Below are 22649 nucleotides of genomic sequence, written 5' to 3' on the forward strand. Positions count from 1 at the left end.
ATTATCATTAAAATGGCACAAATATTCCACTTCAGTTAAGACTTTATAAAACTGCATTTTAATTTTAAATGTGAAGGTGATGCTTTACATCAGTTTCCTCTTAACTACTTCTAGAAGTCTGGTTACTTTGCTGTTTCCTAGCAAACTGTTTCTTTCTTGATAAAAAACACTCCCCTGACAACGCCTTGCTCCAGTCTTTGGGAGTGATGTCAGTGGAGCCCATGCAATTGCTCTTGTTACACCACCTTTGAGTATGAAACAATCCAAATGTTTGGCTCTGAAAAGTGACAGTAAGAACAGTTTAATTTGCTCCTTTTTAGACTCTCTGCCCCCTCTCCTTCCACAAGCGTAGGTTTTTGACAGCATTCACCTGACAGAATGAAAGTGGTCATCAACCCGTGTTTGGGTGGAGTGCAGTTCCTTTGCTTTCGCCCCCACGGCAGCTATCTTTGATCCCTGTGGCTCCAGCTCCTGAGGGTACAGCTCTTCTCTTCCTTGTTGTGGCTGCCCTATATTTAGTCTTCAGGCAGTTTTTCATCCTGCAGCTCTGTCAGGCTTTCTGACTGGCAACCTTCAGAAGAAACTCTTCCCTTTGAGGCAAGCACGGGGGGATGGTGTGGTCTTTCTCCAGGCTAGCTGGTGTTTGATTACACAGGGCTCCCTGTTCAATGCTGCTTCCCAGGCAGGGTGCTCTTCAGTTCCCTGGGAGTTTGAAACCAGTACAAAAAGCCTTGGATAGATGTATTAGTGAGCTGAGTATTTGGGTACTGGGTGTTTATTCTCTGAATCACCTCCACTTTGCCAGCCATCTTCACTGAGCTGATGGCACAGATAGCATATATACTACAATTCAGCAGGGTGTCCTGTAATTCTGGTGTGATACTGAGCAATTTTCCATTTACACCAACAGACCAACTAAATGGATACACCAGAGCTTACAAAGACTTTCTTTATGCACTTTCCCATATCAGGCTACTCACTTCTTACTATCTGCATAAAACATAGTGTCAACCTCAAATGAAAAGAAGTTCATTGCTACTACAAACATCATGAGAAGTTTAAGTAAGACCGAAATATTTACTTAAAAAGCAGGTCAGATAGAGCCATTACTTGCTAAAATATTAGCGGATTTCATGCCATAATTGCTGTAAGCAGTGACACAAGGTTAAAGAAGTAACTGCTTGCAAAGATGAAGATAAAAGTTGACAAAACACTCTGCTATGGCACTTCAAGGTAATACAGGAATCACTGTTTATTACTTTTCATGGATTTTTGCTTTTCTTCACCCTGTTGCCAGAGCATACAGCTCCATTCCATCTCATGAAGCTTCTGAATGTCCCAAGATGAATGGAAAGAGCTTGAATTCAGAAGCTTGCTATTGAATAAAACCCCTCTTTCCTAATACCTTTGCTAGTGACAACAATCTCATCTTAAACATGCATGCGTAACATTGGACACACTGAAAGGACACCCAATATAAAAGCATTAATCAGAAAACACAAGCTTTTATGGCAATGCTAAAGTGAAAATGTCTTGACACATCATTTCCTTCAGTCAAAATAAACCTGGATCCAAACACATGGTGCCTATATAAAACTTATTATTTTTCAGAAGACTAAAGTTCAAACCACAAATTCCAGAAATGCATATTAAAAATACTATTAGGCATGCAAACTCTAAATTAAATTAAAATTGCAATGAAAAGGGTCTTGGAACTGTAATTTTGTATGCTATGCACAAGTGTTTTGAAGGAGGACAATACTTTGGGTACGAAATATTTGGCTGTGTTAAGAATGCAAGTTTCTGCCAAGATTTTTTTGTTTGATAATACAATCACCCAAGGCTCTCTCTTTTGAAGGAACTGGCTGTGTATAGCTAAACAGCTCATTTCTGTGATACAGAAGAAGAACTGAAATGGACTGCAACAAAAGCAACTGTATCTTCTGGGATCCTTCTAAAGTTTGGTTGTTTTGGGACCTCTGTTCTGAGGCCTTTGAATTGCATTTACTGTGAAATCTGAATTTTGCAAAAATCCCCAAGTGAAATTCAGTTCAAAATGCCACGCATTAAAAAAATTGGGTCAGTTATCTCAGACAATAGAAAGCTTAACCAAGAAAAAAGAAAACCCATTACATTAAGTGAAGGAGCCTGAAGGAAGAAGGAGGAATGGTTCCCTGAGCTAGCAGAGCATCCCAGATGGACATCAGCCTTCTCTCCAGCTCTGAGCCCACCACTACTGCGTTTCCTCAGGATGCTGATGGTTAGAGGGCTCTTTGCTGGTGCATGTGTCTGCGTGGAGGAGAGGAAGAGGAGGAGATGGGAAAGTGGGTTGACAGCAGTCAATAAAACTCTAAAATTGAAGGGGTCAGAGGACAGGTTTGTTCTCATGGCAGATCACAGCCTCTTCCTCTGAGGAAGTTAGTAGAAACAACTTCTACTGCTTCACGAGGGCTATCTCTGCCAACCTGGACACCAGCACCAATGCATCTGGTATTTGTGACCAACCATAAACTAATGAATTTAGCTTTATACCTGGAAAAAGGAAAACACACTGATCACCAGAAACTAGATTGCCATGGAAGGCACTTGGTATCAGTGATACCAAGCTCAGACCATCATAAACCATGAGTGTTCTATAGCAGAAGTCAAAAGATGAATCCTTGTGGCAGGGAGGCCTTTTCCCTTCAAAGCTTCAAAACAAACACATCCACTAGAGAAACAACTTCTGGATGACAGATATCTTTAAAAGTCTGTCCTGGATGAACATGTCTGAGTCCACCACTTACCAAAGCATGTTTATGTGAGTCGGAATTTATATGCAGGCATTGAGGAAGAAATAAAAATATAAGGAAGCTCATGAAATAATTACAGTGCTGACAGTGCAGTAAGTGGAGAAGATCCTCTTGTGTGAGAAATACAGGCTGGTCAGAAGCTCATTCATGTAAGCAAGCACTTGCCAACAAGCCAGGCTACAAACTAAATGAGCAAGCATGGACACATTTGTGAGGTATATGATGATGCCTATGAAATATTCACCCTACGTAAGTTTCACTTGCTCATCTGTTATATATTCCTTAGAGTAGGATATTTTCTTACTAGCAGAGATGCAGGTGCTTACAGCTACATATTGCTGTAATATACTTCATACTCTTATAGAATACTCTTCAATGGAGAACTCAGGGTATGCAATAAGACAGACCTGAATGTACAGCATGCTAGCTACTCCACACTTCATCTCTTTAGACATTTAATGAACACTTAGCATAGGCGAATTTGTAGAGTAAGCTCTTGGAGAAAGACTGTCTTAAAACATGCTAAGAGATTGACAAGGCAATTTCTAACTAATAGGCTTCCTTCATCCCCACTGCAAGTTGAACCTTATCAAGTTATAGAAAAGTCACTGAATATGGAGCTCCTCTGACAACCTTCCTCCCCTGTGAGACCTGACTGTTCATATGTACTTCTCTCCTGTCTCAAGGCTGCTCAGTGTCCTTAAAATCCTTTGATGAGGTGCCTTGTGGAATACCTTTTAGAAATCCAGGTAGGTTATATGAACTGGCACTCACTTATCAATTTGCTTGTTGTGTCTCTGAAGAGCTCTGAAAGCTATGTGAGGTAAGAATTCCCTTTAGCAAAGCCACATTACCTCCTCCCAGACATATCATCCTCATTTAGGTGTCCAGTCTGCTTCATTCCTCTTGTTTTGTTCAGCAGGTGTTACCCATCTGTACTGTACCTGCAATGTGGTACCTCAAGCTATTCCCAGCCCCTCTGCAAGGATTTAACTCTCCTAACCACCCCTTAAGTTCTGCTGAACAATACCAACTCAAACACATAAAATCAGCTACTGCCATATGATGCTATGTCCTCAGGAAAATCTTACAGATGAGCTTGGGAAACCTGGTTTACCTTCATGAACATGCTGAATCCAGTTTTAAGGAGATCGGTGAGGCCTGATGACATGTGCTCAATATCAACAGGATCAGGTCGATCAGGATTACAGATCTCTTCCACTACTTGTTTCAGCAGCGGTTTGTAAGAGGCCTGCACAAGAAGAACAATGCACTGTGAGTAAAGCTCTTTAGACTTGGTGCAACTGCTCTTCTAAATGTTTCATCTCCAGGTTTATTTAAAGGTAATAAAAATAATTATCCTAGAAAGGAAACCATTCATAGAGTTAAAAAATTATTGAAGGAGCAGTGGTCTTTGTGACCTTGACCGCAAATGGTGTGCACCAGCACAGCATCAAACTGAAAAGACAGGAACACAGCCACATTATTTACTCCGCCCCATGTGTATTGTATGAGTAAAGGGAGGCACTCTACATAATACTTCCACCTGTGGAAAAGCTTGAGAAAAATAGGCCAAACAACCCCACAACCTCATGTTAGAGCTTCAGAGAAGTTAGGGACCAGGAAAAGTGGAACATGTAAAGGTACAAACGGTCAGTATCCTGGAAGATACACTTCCAAAGGATCCACCCTGTGTCCTCTTCAGGGTTCACAAACCTGGGCTGAATATGAATTAGTAGCCTAGAAATTTCCACATTCCTTTACCAAGGTTTAAACCACTCTGCCATCCTGAAAAAGTTTCTAAGATAAAAACTTTAGGGACTTGTGGAAAGATGCTCTTTAATGAAAATTTGATGGAGGTTGTTTTTGCTGCTTTTAGATTTGCCCAAACTGCAATGGAACCACAATTGTTTCAGGAAGCGCAGCAGTCTTAGAAAATCAGCAGCTTTCAAATTAGTACATTTGTTTTCCCTTGGGGCTAGCCCAGGTATACATCATCCCCTAGATTTCTTAAGAGAATTGAGTATAACATCATTTGTTTTGTAAAGATGATATCTGCAAGAGACATCATGCAAGATAAATGTAAAAATGGATGGAAAATAAGAAGCAAGCCACTTGACTTGAAACTAAAATTTTCTGGAGTAATTAAAGAAATATTTTTCATCCAACACTTTACAGTGAGAAACAAAACTTACAGTTTTTGAATACAATCCTGTCAATGAAGATTTATACAACTCATCTAGTTCTTCTCATAACACGTGCACAATTTTTAATTGAGCCAACAAAGCAAATTACAGCAGACATGAGCTGCAGGATCTTTTAGAAGAACATGCCAAGATCTGTGTCAAATCTAGTCACACAATAAACAAGCGTTTGAAAATACACATGCAGACATGAAGTCCTATGTATAAAATCTGTTTAGTATCTTCATAGATGAGGAACAGAAAGACATTAGGAATGTAATATTTTTGGAGTATAGATTAAATCACAGTTAAACAGAGAGGCTTACTGCATGAAATTAAAGGAAAAATATTATCTGACTTCAGACAAGACTATGTACTCAGAAGATGTTAAAAATGTGCTATGATTTCGCATGTCTAAATCTTCAGCACCAAAACTCAGTGCCCTTCAAAATGATTCAGTTCAGCTACACAGCTAATAAAAGGCAGATACTATGATCAACTTACCCTTTTTTAACTGTGATAGTTTCAAATATTTTATGACTTGAAATTAATCTATTACATTTTTAGGGACTATTTACTTTATTTTTTATACAATCCCCAATAGCTGCATTGATTTCTAACTCGTATAATGAAACCTTTACCAACTTTAAATTTTGGCAGGGCACAAATTGTGTTTAAAACAGTTGTTAAAAACCTTGATGGCTATGGGGCATACCTCAGACAAGATTACAGGGAGAAAAGGAGAGAGAAAAAGAGAGAGAAAGAAAGAGAATGAGAAAAGGAGAAGGAAGGATGGAAGGAGGGAGGGAGGAATGGAGGAAGAAAAGGAGGGAGGGAGATATATACTTCAGATTAGTTAAAATATCAGGCAAAATAAATACTCTCCTCTTGCACGGTCGCTACACAAACTTTTGATAACCTGACAAAAACGTTCGTCATTTTATGACACTATCAACATAAATGTCAGTGCTATAAAATGTCCTTCTAAAAGGCTATCCAATTCCCACTTACTTATCTATAGAAACCTTTTTTGAGTCTTAACAAGAAATGGAGGCTTCCCAGCTCCTGACAGATAAAGCGGAAAAGCAGCTATAGGCTAAACCCATTCCCATAGCACTAAGCTGGTCTGGGAATACGTATGGACACAGGAAGACCTAAACTGATCGCACACAACCCATGCATTAACACCTCCCAGTCAAAAGAGAGGTCCATTTGCAGAGATGTGTATGTATGACGGAAAAAACTGTACTGCCTGCTTATTTCTGCTCCTCTAAATCTCCTAAACTGCCCTCAGCAGAAGGTTGGTCGTATTCAAGCAGTTAAATCCATCACATAGCCAGATTGGGGGGCTGCAAGGTGTTAATACATCCCTTGCCATGTTCCAGCCCTTAGCCCCAAGTAAACAACCTGGGTTACATCCAGAGAACATAGTGATGCTGATCACACTTTCAGGAAACTTTCAGAGGGTATTTTCTTATCATTTGACTGCTCCCCCACTGAACTGTACTAAATGTTTAACAATTTTCCCCATTTCAGACACCAGACTGGTCTTAATAGCTAGGAGACTTCAGTAACAGGTTTTCTCTACCTTAGTTTTCCAGTGAAATTTTGCAACATTCCCGATTTCTGTTCTTACAAAGCAATGATTAATTTGAACTACATCCCTTTGCTGGTCTACAGCACACTTATGAGTTTAGAATTATTTTTTTCTGGGTCAAGGCTAGAATCAAGTTTTACAGTCTCTCTCTAAATCACTGTGTGTTTTCATTGTAAAACTCTGTTTTTAACTGAAAAAATTAAAACACTTCAGGGGAGACAGAGAGAGAAAAAACCACTGTCCTGAAGACCTATATCATATCCTGATGACCTATATCATAGTTCATGTGTTCATATTTTCGAAACAAAAGCTGCATTTTTCACCTATTTACAAACAGGACTGCCTCTCACACTTGTAGTGATGAGAGAGAAAATACACAGGAATATAGCTGCTGTATGGATGCGGGCATCCTGCTTTGCTATATGCCATGAGAGCTTGTAGTCCAGAACTGTCTTGACATAGTCCTGCCTTTCACAGGTATTTATGTCACATCACAGTGCTGCAGAGCAAATCCAAATTTATTCCTCAGTCAATTATTTGTTGACATGGACACGGACATGCCTGACTTTGGATGAAGGACTTGAGGAAGTTCTTGATGATTAGGTCAGTTATAAAATCTATACTTAAAATATCTTCCACATGGGCAGAACACATACAGGATTAGCACATCAACAAAATTAGTGCTGTAATTTTGACAGCATGCTAGAGAAATAACATACACAGGGGAAAGAAATATTCACTTGCCTGGTGGGTGTTGCTGCCTGGATTATGTATGGAATTAAACTGTTTCATGTGCATTCGAGCTCTTGCAATATCCCTGAGGGACCGAAAGATATCGTCCACTGCATCTGTGGCTTTCTGAGATGTCAGGTTCAGTGACGAATCACAGCCTAAAGAAATAAAGAAACACGGAGCTGAGTGAGTGAAAAACTTTCAAGTGTTTTGATAGTAAGCAGTACAAAAAGGATAACTGGGAGGAAATTTTAAATTAGTTTCATCATGTTATATTCTAGAAACTCAGGGGCTTGTTAGACAGCATGTCCTCAGCATGGCACAAGCCTCTGTAGCTGAGCAGGAAGGCATAAATCCTAGACAGCAAGCAAAGTGAACAGCACCTCTCTAACCACACTTGTAAACTAATTCATACAGCAATTTCATCGGTGCAGGGTATGTTTTGCTCTCTGCAGCAAACAGAAGATCCTGTGCTAGCAGGCCCGGAAGAAGAGCCCCATGTGGAAAGAAGCCAGCTGGTTTGCTGGTCTCCTCGGGCAAAACAGCCATGAAGAGGGGAATTGCTCCTCAGGCATCATACCCAGGTTCCGGCTGGCAGCCTGCTGACTCCAAATGCATTTCCTACCTTTGCACCAAGAAAAATGGGAAGAATCTGTGCTAAATACAGCAGAAATGATAGCTACACATAGGAAAGAGCTGTATTACCATAAAAAAGTCCTTATCCCTCAAAGTGACACAGCTACTATTTTTAATGTATTCTTCCAAAGCACTTCTGCTAAGATATAATGCTTATCTTCCACTGAGGCCAAACTCCATTTACAGGGCCATGTAAAAGGTCCCTCCATGCGACCAGGCAGTGCCTTGACAAGGAGAAATTCTTAGCCTTGGCTCCATCCCCCTTACCACGGGACCCATATTGTACACAAGCATTGAAAAAATGCTTTCTCAGCTGACCTGCTGATGAGAATTAGCCAAGTGAGAGATAACTGGGTCACCTGGTATTTGTATTGCCCTGTCAACACAGCTGTACACCTTTAGACATCTCTCATCCCTGTAGGGGAAGATCCATCATGAAATAACCCTTCTTGCCACATGCACACACACACACACACTCAATCCTGCTTATCGCCAGTGTCTTCTCTGGAGGATGCTGCTGTAGTGGTTTGTGTGTCCATTCCCCAGTCCCACAATCGGTCCTGAACCGACAAAACTCTATGCCTGTGCAGATTCCTGCTGAGAGGATGGGGTGTCCCTGCAGGTGCCAGCACCCACTAGCTTGCATCGTGCTGCACCAGCGGAGTCTGGCACTGAAAATAGACATCCAAACTGTTGTGAAGGCACTTGGATTTTTGGGTGAGAGGACTTTGAACAAACTTTCATCTACAGCTGACAGAGGACAGAATCCTTGTGCACTAAAGAAACAACAAAAAAGGTGGTACTTTCAAAATTTACAGGGAATTTGTAATAGCTAATCTGGATCACCTTTCACATCTTTGCATTCTGTACAGCACAATGTATATATATAAATATATACACACACACACTTACAGAGGTCTGAAACTATTCCTACAAGATGGTGATTAGACACTGAGCTTTCATTTATCTGAATATTATTTGTTGAAAGGCTCCAAGTTGGATCCCCAGCAGAAGAGATAAAATGACTACTTCTGCAGGGCTACATCAAACCATACTGCTGAGGTGCCATTATAACCCACAAAGCAATGAAGTAAACACGAACTGGGCCTCAATGACTCCCATGTTGTAATTCTAAGGCAGACCTCATATATTTTTGGACAGGGCTCTTGAAATTAATAATATTTGTTTTTACATGAGTGCAAAATAACTTACAGAAATATTTTTGTTGTTATGTATGTGCAAGATCTGCATGCTCTGATACTCAATTGACCAATCTTAGTTTTTCATTTGGCCGAGGAGCCTGTGTGCTGTCAGTAAAAGCCCTGAACACAAGCCCCACTCTGCAGCTCATTATCCCACTCCACTGGTGTTCTTGAAATCAGAGAGATGGCTCCTGCGAGTGATCTTGTGCCGGTTTACGTGCAAGGGAATGGTGTCCAACAGCTGAAAAAAGTGAAACTGAACACCCCCTGGACAGATGAGGTCGATAAATAGTCTGAGGTAACAAATCCTGGTTTATATTTATCACTAGCACAGGCAAAATATTCATCGATCTTGTATTGTCAGTGTGCTTTTATCCTGCCTATGGGAAAACAGGAATGAGAAAACAGGCAGTGCCTGTTAGCTTCCAACTCAGAGGCTGTGCATATTTAATAGTTAACATTTATAAAGCATTTTGCAAATGAAAATTAAAATGAAGAGCCATATTTCATTATTGTATTACCAGATTTTTGTTTTCTCTGAGAGACAAGCTTTCTCTGTTTTAGCCACATTAGAGATAAGCATCTCCTAGTTAATGTAAGTAGTGATATTTTCTTTGTCCTCTCTTCAGTCCTTTATGAGCAAAAGCCAATGCTTTTGGCCAAGCCACCTCTGCAATGTTTCCTTTTGCTAGCAAAAGCAAGTCCCTCACGTTGAACAAGTTCAGGCAAGGTAAAAAACACATCAGGCTTGCTTTGCTTTGCATGTTCTTCTTTTTTTCTTAATTGTTTATTTTCTTGGACCATTTAGAAACCTTTTGTTTTGGCCCTACAGTTACTTTTATCATGAAAAGAAATGATTGTTTCTTTCTCCTGTTGGCATCACTACTCTTTCTCTCTCTTTTTATTTTAATAAGAGGCTTTTGACCAAGAAGTTTCAAACCAGCTTGTCACTTTCCACTTCTGGAACTGCAGGGCAGTTTCTTTCCAGTGGACATGGTCTGGCTTTGTGGCTGGAAGCCCCCAAGATGCTCCTCACCTTGCCTGGCCCAGCACATCCCACTTTGTTTTTTGTTACTGGGTCAATCTTCTCTTGCACAATTTCTCAGTGAAGCGCAGCCTCTGCAACATCACTCACTGCTCAAACTTCATTGCCAGGGAAATGATGTCTAGAGCTCAGGCGTTCCTTTACAGCTTGTGTTGACACACTTGTGGGCTGGACGAGGACAAGAAATCATTCACCCTCACCATCTGTTTAACAGGCCACATGTCTTCATGACCGTCACCTGAACCAAGACAGGAGCCTTGGCATGTTCAACCGTGCTGCCTGGCAGACTGGAGCATATCTCAAGGAGCACTGGATCAGGGGCTCAATGTGTGCTTCCAGTCTCCACAGCAGAGCAGGGTGCTGGACCCACTTTGGGACTCAGAGGGGCACTGGAAGTCAAAGCTCCGGTTTCGTGCCAGTTTAAGGCTGACCAGATGGAGGGAAAAGGGGCATACTTTCAAAGGTTTCTCTAAAATGTGGCTTCCTTGGGACTTCTGATCAAGAAATATCGCATATCTGGGGAAGTCATGGCTGTCTTTTTCCAGCCTGACATCCAGTTCTTATTTTTTAAAAGAAAATTAAAAAAATAGGTTTTCTTTGCAATCCCTTATTGTTGAAATAAATAACAAAATCTCAGGTTCTCTGAAGGCTGCTGCCTACCTGTCACACTGCAGTAGGTTTGAAGAGAGGAGCCGGGTTTCTCTCCAGCCTGGAGAACAACAGAAGCTTGTGTTGTACAAATTGCCATTGGCTGCTACAAATCACCTCCCGTTCACACCTTCTCCGTGAATGGGGCTGTGTGCGCATATGGAGAACAGAACACAATCCCTATTCTCTGCTCGATTCATGCTACCAAGAAATCTGCTCCTTTTACAACAATGAAGAGGTGGAATACATTAGCTGCTGCACAGCTCGTGCTAATTAAAACTACTCTTCCTGTTACTGTTTTTTCACGGGAAGTTAAATGGCATTAGGAGAGAGTGGTGAATGAATTCCTTTGAATCCCAAGCCCTATTATATATGGGAAAAGGCATTTAAATGAAATTTGGGGATTTCCTGTCAGACTTGAAGAAGTCCAGTTGTGCAAAAAAGAAAATCACTGTTAACCAGCACAGGACTAAAGATTTTAAAGCACATATCTGAGATCTTGATGATATCCCAAGAAGAACACAACCTAGCTCTGCAGTTAGTGGTGCCCAACCTCACTGATATTGCTTCTGTTCTGCTTCCATTTGTTTGCACTGAATTTTCGGAGAGAGAGACCATCAGGAGCTTCATTCAGCACCTAACAGGATGAGACTACTGGTCCTTATTTTTGACTTACTTTTGAGCTTTTTCATCAGATAGAGCACATCTCCTCTTAAGCTACACAGCTGCATAACCATTAGCACCAGAAGTAATCCATTTTCACAGGAAGCTTGAAAAGAGGAGAATGGAGATGCTCTTCTCTACCATCTGGAGTGACCCAGAAACCAAACTGGACTAGTTTTTCTACTGATTTCTGAAATTGGAAGGAATATACTTTAAGAAATGGACACAGACATTGTAAACCCACAAGATCTATAATTATAGAGTAGCATCTGATTGATTATTTCCTCCCTGAATGCAACAAATGAGAATTTCAGACCTGTGTATCAGAAGACTTTTCACTGTGTTTTGTCTCTTTTGGTACGTGGTCCAGGTGTTATAAACAAACTTATTCTTTCTCTAAAGCAGTATGATAATTATTAACACTTTGTGAAGGTCTTTGATACTTCCGAGACATCACTGAAAGGATACGATTCTTACAAAGTTAAAAAATTTAGGAACGCTGAAAGTTCACCAGTTTACTCTGTTTACCGGTATTAACTTAGGCTCTCTCTATAGCCCATTTACAGAAATAAACCACTGTAAACCCTGCAAACCCTGGAATGGAGCTGGCAGAGTAGCCAAGCCATTTTAGAAGCATGCACTGAAGCATGGGCTAAACCAGAAAACTAGTACTTCAAAGAAAAGAAAATCCAGCATCAGGATTGTATTATGCAAGCTATTTTCTAGATATGCAGAGTTAATTTGCTTGTCAGTGAAAGACTGAGGAAGAACAGAGATATAGGGTGTCTTGAGGGTCAGAACTCAAAATACAGCACTGTGATATTAAACTAATGAAAATCTTCTATTTTTATACTTCAGATGATAGCACAGCAATGGGGGCCCTTCTTTTTCTAGCAGATAAATCTAAAAGCATACATATGTATACCCACAGCCATATGTTTGATAATAGCTTTGAAATATTCATGCATTAAGATTTTTATGAAAAAGTAGGTATGAATGCATACAGTTACACAGACCATGGCTGTTTGCTGCAAGGGAAAAACAAGTGTAAAAACCAAAACTAGGATGAAATTTGTGTGATTCTCCTCTCACCTTTTTTCCTGATGGATTCTGCCATGCATTTGAATCTTTATTCTTAAATCTGATTTGTATTAAATTGTGCTCTCTGTTGCATCTAAAAGGGAAGCTGGTAAGTGAGTGTGACACTGTGGGACAAGGAAGGACAGGCCAGAATACAAAACATCTGTCACTTCTCAACAGCAACACCAGCAGAAGGTGACAAATCAGAATTTACTCCATTTTAGTTTGGGGCACTACAGAAGAAAGGTGCATTTCCTAGTCCTTGAGAAGAGAGAGTCCAGAGGGGACAGATACAGCGGTGCCCATGACAACTTCCCTGCAGCACATGGCATGTCTCTGCCCCTGGGGATGGAGAAGGTCCTTCTCTGTGCTTGCTCAGCCCTCTGCATCCCCAGCCAGAGCGAGTACAGGGCCTGCTGGGGCAGCCACAGCTGTGCTGCTGGTAGCTCCCAGTGAGGAGCAAGAGGGGCAGGAGCTCATCAGTTGGGGAAGGGGCAGGCGCAGAGGTGCAGAGACAACCTATCCCTACCCACAGTCTCGGGATGCTCTTGCCCCATGCCCTACCAGCGACCACAGCAGATTTCCAAGCTATGGTCCCAATTCAACCCCTTTTCTCACCCTCCCTCTTTCCTCCCCTCTTCCTGTGGTGCACCCTTGCCCCAGTCATGCCTCAGCACTTCATTGCATTTGGGAAGCTGAACTCAGCTTGGACCACACTGCTGTGAAACCACTCTATCCCCATGGCCCTCCTTGTGGAGAGGCAAGTTATTTGTGCACTGGAGGCGAACAGCCTGAAAATCCTCTGAGGCGTCGAAGAGGTTAGCATCACAGCCAGAGCGGGAACTCAGGATTTCCCAGCCCTGGGCTTGATCAGCCCTTCTGCCAGTCCACACAGCACCGAATAACAGACTGCAAATGCTAGCAGGCAGAAAGATGAACAGAGGGGAGGAGAATAGCAAAGAATAGCAGCATATGGGAAAAACATTAGAAAAAGAGAGGGAAAATGTATGCGATGTTAAAAATCAGAGCAGAATGTTTTTCTCCCTCAATTATTAGCAACATCTGATTTGAACCTATCTGAAACTCAAGGTTTGCAAGGAGGATCACTGTAGGGCTCCAGCTGAAGTCTGAAACTTCAGAATAAATCAAAGGGATTATCTGAAAAGCCACACAACAGAGAAGGTCAGCTCTGTGTTTCTATAAATGTCATTTACGATCTGATTGGCACATGGAGAATGAAAACACAGCGGTGTGCAGGGACGCTCTGGGGCAGTCACCAGCACCAGGCAGCACAAGTGAAAGTATGGATGTGGTGTCTGTGATGGGAGGAGGGAGGGTCTGACCCACCGCCAAGGAAACCATGGAAGCGAGTATTGCAACTGACAAAGGTACAATTTGTAGTTTATTTTCAACACAACAAACATCTCCCATTTGAGAGAAAAGCCAAGGATGATTTTTTAAAGAGTAACTAAATTTGGAATCCTAAATCTCCACTTCAGCTTTTAAATAAGCCTCCAAACTTTAGCAGTGCTGAGCATCCAGGGATCGCACATGTGTGTCTCCATGGGCAGTTCAGCACATGTCTGATGTTTATTATACAGGGACACATCCTGCGAGCTCTGGGGCTCACCAGGGAGGGATGGCAAGAGCCAGCAATGTGCTTGGAAAGCTTGTTGTTGGCCTCAAGTCTTTGAACCTCTTCTGGAAACTGCTCTTTGGCATGCAAGATATGCATAGCCTGTGTGGCTAAGTACTTTGCTGGATCTCAAGCTTTAAAACTACATATGTAAAATTCTGGCCACTTACCTATGTGATTAAATATGGATTTAAGACCTACCTTTGGAGAGTCATTTGTTGTTTTTTGTGTTTTTTTTTATTATTATTTTTTTTATTTTGGCCTCAATATCTGTCACTTGGACATTTCCATTTTACGGGAATATTTTATTGCCTTCTTCTTGCCAAAATTCAACAGCACAACATGTAATATCAACTTTTATGAAGCACTGCAAACTCAGTACTGGAGGGTCTCAAGTTACATGAAATTAAACCTGTCAGTTCACTGAACAATTACAGGGAAAAACTACAGAACTTACTAGAATAAATTACATAAATTAATTGCAGGGGGAATTTCAGTTAGGCTCAGATGTGCTTTCTGAAGGAAATTAATGTAACAAATTCATTAGGGAACCATTCAGTTGCTCCCTCAAGTAGTCCATATCTTAATTAAAAAACCACACATGTTAATAAAGCTATGGTAAATGTCCTGTAAGTCTAATAAGGCCTCCCAATAATGTTGTTGCAAGAACTTAGTAAGACTCCAGGTTTCACTAAATGATATAGAGCTTTATGAATATACCACCCTAGGACCTATACAATCAAATGTCCTCAGTCTTTTGCCAGTTATTCACAGCTAACCTCCTTTTGTCTTCTGACTGGTGGCTGCACTTTGGCAAGGACAGATTTTTGCTCCCATCAAGGGCTTTCTTGCTATTCATGCATCAGACAACACCTTTCAGTGATGCTATGAAGTTTCACCCTCAGATCTGCTGCCTCTCACCTACTCTGCAAGGTACTCCAAGCAGTACTATGGACATGAAGGACAAGTCATACGAAGAGGGACGAGGTTCGTGTCCAGCTAGCAGAGGGTGAGGCAGCAAGTACTACCAATACAGCAATGCCTCCCTGGCCAGCGTGCACCAGAACAGAGGACACTTTGCATGTGTGAAGTGGTAGGCTGTCCTCCTTCAGAACAGCTGGTGGGACGGGGATGGGACCCTGCCACTGGCTTTTCTAACATACCTACTCAGGATCTAATAGCCCTCTTTCTTCCTTTATTCCTCCAAGCATCTGTAAGCTGCCATTGCGTGAGAGACCACCTGGGTCCAGATAAGCCTTTGTTTAGGCTATAGCCTTGCTTATGCTCAAATAGTGCCGTTAATTGTATGCAAAAAAAAGTGTTCCTAAGCAACTGTGTTTAAACCCTTTATAAAGAAACACCCCGAAGGCCTGTTTTGTCTCTGCACTATGAAGCAGCAGAGCAGGGAGGAAGCTCATGTAGAAGTCCACAGGAGTCTAGATGCTCTACCCACTCAGCCTCAGAGGGAAACCTCAGGAAAACATGGCAAGATCTGTAAATGTCCTTATTTTTATAAAACTTTTCTTCTATATGTTGATTACAAGGAATCATACTTTTAAAACAACAATAAACTGAAATAAGTCTTTCAGTACTTTTGTTTGATTTTTTCATCTTTTTTTTAACTTAGACAATAGAAATTGTGGTGAACGGAGTTAAATCCAGTTGGCGGCCGGTCACGAGTGGTGTCCCCCAGGGCTCAGTTTTGGGGCCACTTCTGTTCAACATCTTTATTGATGATCTAGACGAGGGGATCGAGTGCACCCTCAGTAAGTTTGCAGATGACACCAACTTGGGTGGGAGTGTTGATCTGCTCGAGGGTAGGGAGGCTCTGCAGAGAGACCTGGACAGGCTGGAGCAATGGGCCAAGGCCAACTGTATGAGCTTCAATAAGGCCAAATGCCGGGTGCTGCACTTGGGCCACAACAACCCCCAGCAGCGCTACAGGCTTGGGGAGGAGTGGCTGGAGAGCTGCCAGTCAGAGAGGGACCTGGGGGTGTTGATTGACAGCTGGCTGAACATGAGCCAGCAGTGTGCCCAGGTGGCCAAGAAGGCCAATGGCATCCTGGCTTGTGTCAGAAATAGCGTGGCCAGCAGGGACAGGGAAGGGATATTGCCCCTGTACTTGGCACTGGTGAGGCCGCACCTCGATTACTGTGTTCAGTTTTGGGCCCCTCACTACAAAAAGGACATTGAATTACTCGAGCGTGTCCAAAGAAGGGCAACGAAGCTGGTGAAGGGTCTGGAGCACATGTCGTACGAGGAGCGGCTGAGGGAACTGGGGTTGTTTAGTCTGGAGAAGAGAAGGCTGAGGGGAGACCTCATCGCCCTCTACAACTACCCGAAAGGAGGTTGCAGAGAGCTGGCGATGAGTCTCTTTCAGCAAGTAACAAGCGATAGGACAAGAGGGAATGGCCTCAAGTTGTGCCAGGGAAGGTTTAGACTGGATATTAGGAAGTATTTCTTTACAGAACAGGTTGTTAGGCATTGGAATGGGCTGCCCAGGGAGGTGGTGGAGTCCCCATCCCAGCAGGTGTTTAAGAGTTGAGTTGACATAGCACTGAGGGATATGGTGTAGTTGGGAGCTGTCAATGTTAGGTTAATGGTTGGACTGGATGATCTTCGAGGTCTTATCCAACCTAGATGATTCTGTGATTCTGTGTGATTTTGTGAAATAAGCAAGATCGATGTTTTTTGCATTCATGGTCCAATTTGATTGAATGTTCCTCATCCTGCCAAGTCAAGCTGCAGAAAATTGAAAAATGCTTCCTTCTGAAAACAACTGTTCTACCTAGAAGTTTTAAAAATGCATGAAACCATTTCAACTGATGGATCTAAGAAAGATGGTAATGTAGAAATGTCCAAGAGACATTTTATTTCTCAATTTAAGTTCTGAGACAAACCAGAACTCATGGTGTCCTTAAACTGGTGAAGGCAGCTTTACACAATAACATAAATGTATAGAAACTTAAGATCACAATTAAAACTAATAGTTGTAATCTATTTGTCAGCTACCAAAGCAAAACAATATTTTTAACAGGAAGACAAAAATAATGACATTTTAATGGTATGTAATCTATTCAAAAAGGCCTTTTCACCCTGTATGCTATACAACAGGTGAAAAGCCATCTGAACACTGGCAAGGATAATAGGCACTTAGGCTGCATTCAACGGGCTCTACTTAATAACAGATAATAATTGCAATTTTATTTTCCCCCCTCATACTAATTAACAGAATTATGGCACATCCCTTAAGTGCTTTAAATTCATAACTATGCTCAGAATAATTTCCTTGTTTCTCTTAAAAAATGTCATAGCTTACCTTCTAAAATTAAAATTAAATGATAAAAGGATTAACTTTTAGCCAAAACACTAGAAGGTTGTTTTCCAGGAGAGATAGCATGAAAAAGCTAAAAGCTAAATGCCAATCATGTATTAATCTACACTACTGTGACAGTTTTGATGCTAACAGTGGGTAGAAATACAGTGTAACAAGTTTACAAAGTTCACGGTGGTAAGAAATGGAGCTGTCAGAGAAACAAAAATATCACAGATTTCCAGTTCTTGTAATATTTGAAATTTGAGCACGAAAATCTGACAAATGACACACCATTTTTGATATAATTTATGTACTATTCAGCTAGCATTGCACTAACCAACTGGAAGACAAATGAAACAAAAGACTAAATGCCATGCTCAGTGTAATTATGACAGAACAAAAAATGTATAAGTTCTCTGAAGTGCTAAAGTTAATCTATGACATTAGAGTTTATAGCTTAACTGCAATTTTAGAAGAAAAATATATTGTTTGAGCTGCACCATGCTCAATTCTGAAATCCTGATTACAGAAAGCATTCTGGTGTGCTTAACCATATGTGAAGTCCCACTGAAATCCAGCCAGAATACCTTATTTTAGCACTCCAACTTCCCAGGAAAGAGAAATCCTACTACTCTACTTTTACTACAGGCAAATCATTAATTTTAAAACACAATATGCAAAATTATTGTAAACAAGAATAATGCCCAGCATAAGTGGACATTTCATGGTAACTCCCCTGGTGATTTTTAATTCAAATTTCAATTAAGTGTCTCACAGGGCTGCCTTTTTCAAAACACATTTTGCTGACACTAGCAACGTATATGTTAATGACACAGAAGGTGAATATTCCTATTTTGTGGCTAAATTTCAAAGAAGACTTGTAAAGTTTATGGCCACAAACTGGTAGATGGATGATCTTGTAAATCACCATCCAGCAGCTTAGGCACAGGCTCAGGAGCTGCCTGGTACTATGTGCCCACAGGACCTCTATGGACTTAGGTGGCTCCATCAGATGCTGCTACCGTCTAAATAAAATACTAACTCCAGGTTCAGTTCAGAGCAGGTTTGCTGAGGGAATGACAAGGATGACTCACTGTGGCCTGCTGGGCACAAGGTGATCAGAAAAGAAAGTGAAGCTGCACATCTCCCAGGGGCTACAGGCATTAGGAGGGGAAGGAAGGGTTCCCTTTTTTCTATACTATCAAGGACCTGCCAGTGCATTAGAGAGAACAATTTCCTACCTGGCAGATCGGACAAGAGTCTCTCTTCCTTCTACCAGTAGTGCAAGCATTGCGACATGCTCTGCCTCCCCAAATGTAGCACACAGCTGCCTATGGTGTGTGAAAATGTTAATGATGCTGAAAACCAGAGAAACGTGGCTTGTGATGCTCTGCTGGAGATTGGGGGTTATACAGGGCAAGGACCATTTTATACTTCTTTTGTTCCTGATGAACATTCCCTGAGAATGAACATTGACACTGGACACTGAGGTGGAATATGGGGATAAAACAGGGTAAGGGCAGAACAGCTGTTCTTCTATCCTGCAAGTGAGGATAAGTGAAGTATAACAACTTTCAGAGAAAAAGAACATAAATATTTATGGTAAAGGGCTTCATTGCATAACGTAAAGAAAAACTTTTAAACACGTAATACTGAAAGCAAGTCACAATTCTCCACACTGAAATCAGGAGTTCTACTTTAATGGGAACCTACCACACTGCAAGTTGTACATGACCAAGGGCAAAAAGGGCTAGAAAGCGGAACGCTGAAAATTTCTGCTTTTACACCATGGCAACTCTCGGCCCTCACTGGAGCTGTTTCACCATGCTACGGTCAGTGGCACCATGTACATAAATGAAGGGTTACATCTCCCTGGTGCCCTGGTCTCATCAGGGGACACCTCCAGCAAGGGGCTGGCTGAGGCTGCAGGAAAACTGCTGCAGACTTGCACTCTCCCAGTCTAAGAGGCTTAGCATCCCGTTGTACACCAGGGAGGGAAATGGGGAGCAAGCAGTGAAGGGGTGGTAAAGAAGCCATGAGTGTGTCCCTCAAGCTGGTCACACGTGTGCCACCTAGGCAATGGGTGTATATAGGGCACAGATGTCCATATTCTGCAGGCAGATGAGAATTTACACCAAAGCACAGCCCTCCCAAGCCCTTCCATCACAACCAATGGTGATCACGTCAACGACCATGTGTGGTTTAATCCCTGCACAGCATCCATTTTGTGTTACCAGCTCAATTGTATTCCATGCTGTGCATACAACAGATCTGCTGGAGACAAACCCCCGTCTCTGGTGAGTCACTGTATTGATCTACTGAATTGATGTGATGTTACTGTGTTTCAGATCTTCCTCTACAGAATACACAGTGAAAAACTGCCACCGTTTGTACAACTAACCGTCTGTCTGTAAAGTACAATGTGGTACATGTGGGCTTGGGATGCCTGAGTCAATTTTTGAAGCTATGAATCGTGAACAATTTAATTCTGGTGTAAAAGCAAGCTGTATTGTCTGTCACCTTACCAGAGTTTGATATTAGAATGCTTTGCATCTAGATAAAAAGGTAGATGATAGTTTAGCCTACAGCATGGGTGATTATGCTCTTTGGAATAAGCATTATGTCTCTGATAAGATTAGGAAAACCATATTTTTCAGAGGCATTTGCTCCTCTTCATGAATCTCATGGAAACATCTATGCAAAATCAGATTCACATTTGGAGTCAGAAATAAAACAGGAGAGGTCTTGGCAAGTTACTCTCTTCAGCTTTGGTTTAAGCGGTTGTTTATATTTTTCATCACCCGCTGTAAAACTATTTCATTTGAAATCATCGCTGGAGTACTGTTTCAAAAAATAACTCTTCTTGTTTTGGGAATATTTCACATCTCAGTGAGAATAACATCCTATAAAAAGTACCTTCACAGAAGAGTTTTTTTTATGAAAGCAGATAACACTGACTCATCTAAATGATTTAAAAGTCTTCCTATGTTCATCTACTCTTATAATCCACTGAAAACAGTGCACTGCACTTTGCAGAGATCATAAGAATACAGACCAGTCCAAACATCTAAATCTGCAGACAAACAAGAAAAGGCAACCAAGTAAAAAGCATGGGCAGAAAGAACAATAATAAAGCAATAAAAAATGGAAGTTAGAAATAAAGCACTTCAGGAATTGTCCCTCTTTATGTTAATTTTAAAATTGAAATTAATGTTATACAAGAGACAAGACAGACTGCATAAAGCATACTGTGGGTGAACAGCAAAATAAAAGAAGTGAGGCTGTGGAAAGGATCTGAAAGAGGAGAAAAGGAACCCTACTATGGGAAGACGGACCAATGTGGCACTATTTGTTGGCTTGTGCCAAGCTGCCCCTTCCTCCGCATACATGGGTGTTGCAGCTGGCCACTGTTAAGACACAGCAGATCCCTGACTACAAATAACACAAAATTATACAATTGATGCTTATTTTTATTCTTTTTCTTGTCTATTAACTAGAAAGCATAGTGTAGTGCAGATGACAAGTATCAGTCAATGAAGAAAATGATCAGCAGTACAAGCCGCAAGCGCACGTATAGAGAGATGAAGTATCCTAAAGTAGAATAAACTTATATTCATAAACCAGATAATAATTCATAATACATGCAATAAATAAAAAAAGATGCTGGCAGAGGCCTCAGTTTAGCAGAAAATGTAAACATATTTTCTCCTGGCAAAACTGGCTGCTCGCGGCTTGGATGGGCACACGCTTTGCTGGGTAAAAAACTGGCTGGATGGCCGGGCCCAAAGAGTTGTGGTGAATGGAGTTAAATCCAGTTGGCAGCCGGTCACGAGTGGTGTCCCCCAGGGCTTGGTTTTGGGGCCACTTCTGTTCAACATCTTTATTGATGATCTAGACGAGGGGATCGAATGCACCCTCAGTAAGTTTGCAGACGACACCAAGTTGGGTGGGAGTGTTGATCTGCTCGAGGGTAGGGAGGCTCTGCAGAGAGATCTGGACAGGCTGGAGCGATGGGCTAAGGACAACTGTATGAGCTTCAATAAGGCCAAATGCCGGGTGCTGCACTTGGGCCACAACAACCCCCAGCAGCGCTACAGGCTTGGGGAGGAGTGGCTGGAGAGCTGCCAGTCAGAGAGGGACCTGGGGGTGTTGATTGACAGCCGGCTGAACATGAGCCAGCAGTGTGCCCAGGTGGCCAAGAAGGCCAATGGTATCCTGGCTTGTATCAGGAATAGTGTGGCCAGCAGGGACAGGGAAGTGATCTTGCCCCTGTACTCGGCACTGGTGAGGCCGCACCTCGATTACTGTGTTCAGTTTTGGGCCCCTCACTACAAAAAGGACATTGAATTACTCGAGCATGTCCAAAGAAGGGCAACGAAGCTGGTGAAGGGTCTGGAGCACATGTCGTACGAGGAGCAGCTGAGGAAACTGGGGTTGTTTAGTCTGGAGAAGAGGAGGCTGAGGGGAGACCTCATCGCCCTCTACAACTACCTCAAAGGAGGTTGCAGAGAGCTGGCGATGAGTCTCTTTCAGCAAGTAACAAGCGATAGGACAAGAGGGAATGGCCTCAAGTTGTGCCAGGGAAGGTTTAGACTGGATATTAGGAAGTATTTCTTTACAGAATGGGTAGTCACGCTTTGGAGTGGGCTGCCCAGGGAGGTGGTGGAGTCCCCATCCCTGGAGGTCTTTAAGAGTCAGGTTGACATAGCACTGAGGGATATGGTGTAGTTGGGAACCGTCAATGTTAGGTTAACAGTTGGACTAGATGATCTTCAAGGTCTTTTCCAACCTAGATGATTCTGTGAAAGTTCTGTGAAACATTCAACTTAAAAGGTGCGATGGGATGAAGTTAGGCCAGTGTTGAATGAGGGTTAAACTCTATGGTTTAAATTCAGAAATAATTGTGCTATTTTAATTAACAAACAATTAAATGGCTTGTGGAGTTGATCTAGAATGTTTCTTAAGCACTTAAGAATTAACATTTTTTGTCTTTTAAACAAATCGAAAACGTATGCACTGGTGAAAACACAGCTTTTAACACAGGCTCGAAGAAACAACAACTGATAGAAAATGCCTGGGATCTGTAGTCATTTCCATTTAGTATAAATTGTGAATGTTT

At 41.8% G+C, this 22649-nt stretch overlaps 1 protein-coding gene across 1 annotated transcript in view; it reads right to left on the bottom strand.

The window, feature by feature from the left end:
- Positions 1-22649, bottom strand: part of SCFD2 (sec1 family domain containing 2) — a 204022-nt gene that overhangs the window by 6502 nt on the left and 174871 nt on the right. Inside the window, exons 6-7 of the mRNA XM_074866190.1 lie at positions 7317-7462; positions 3910-4044 (exon numbers count right to left, since the gene is read on the bottom strand). Coding sequence (XP_074722291.1) covers positions 3910-4044; positions 7317-7462 — 281 coding nt within the window. The remainder of the gene's footprint in view (positions 1-3909; positions 4045-7316; positions 7463-22649) is intronic.

The sequence above is a fragment of the Strix uralensis genome, chromosome 4 (genome assembly GCF_047716275.1).
Source record: "Strix uralensis isolate ZFMK-TIS-50842 chromosome 4, bStrUra1, whole genome shotgun sequence".
Classification (NCBI taxonomy): domain Eukaryota; kingdom Metazoa; phylum Chordata; class Aves; order Strigiformes; family Strigidae; genus Strix; species Strix uralensis.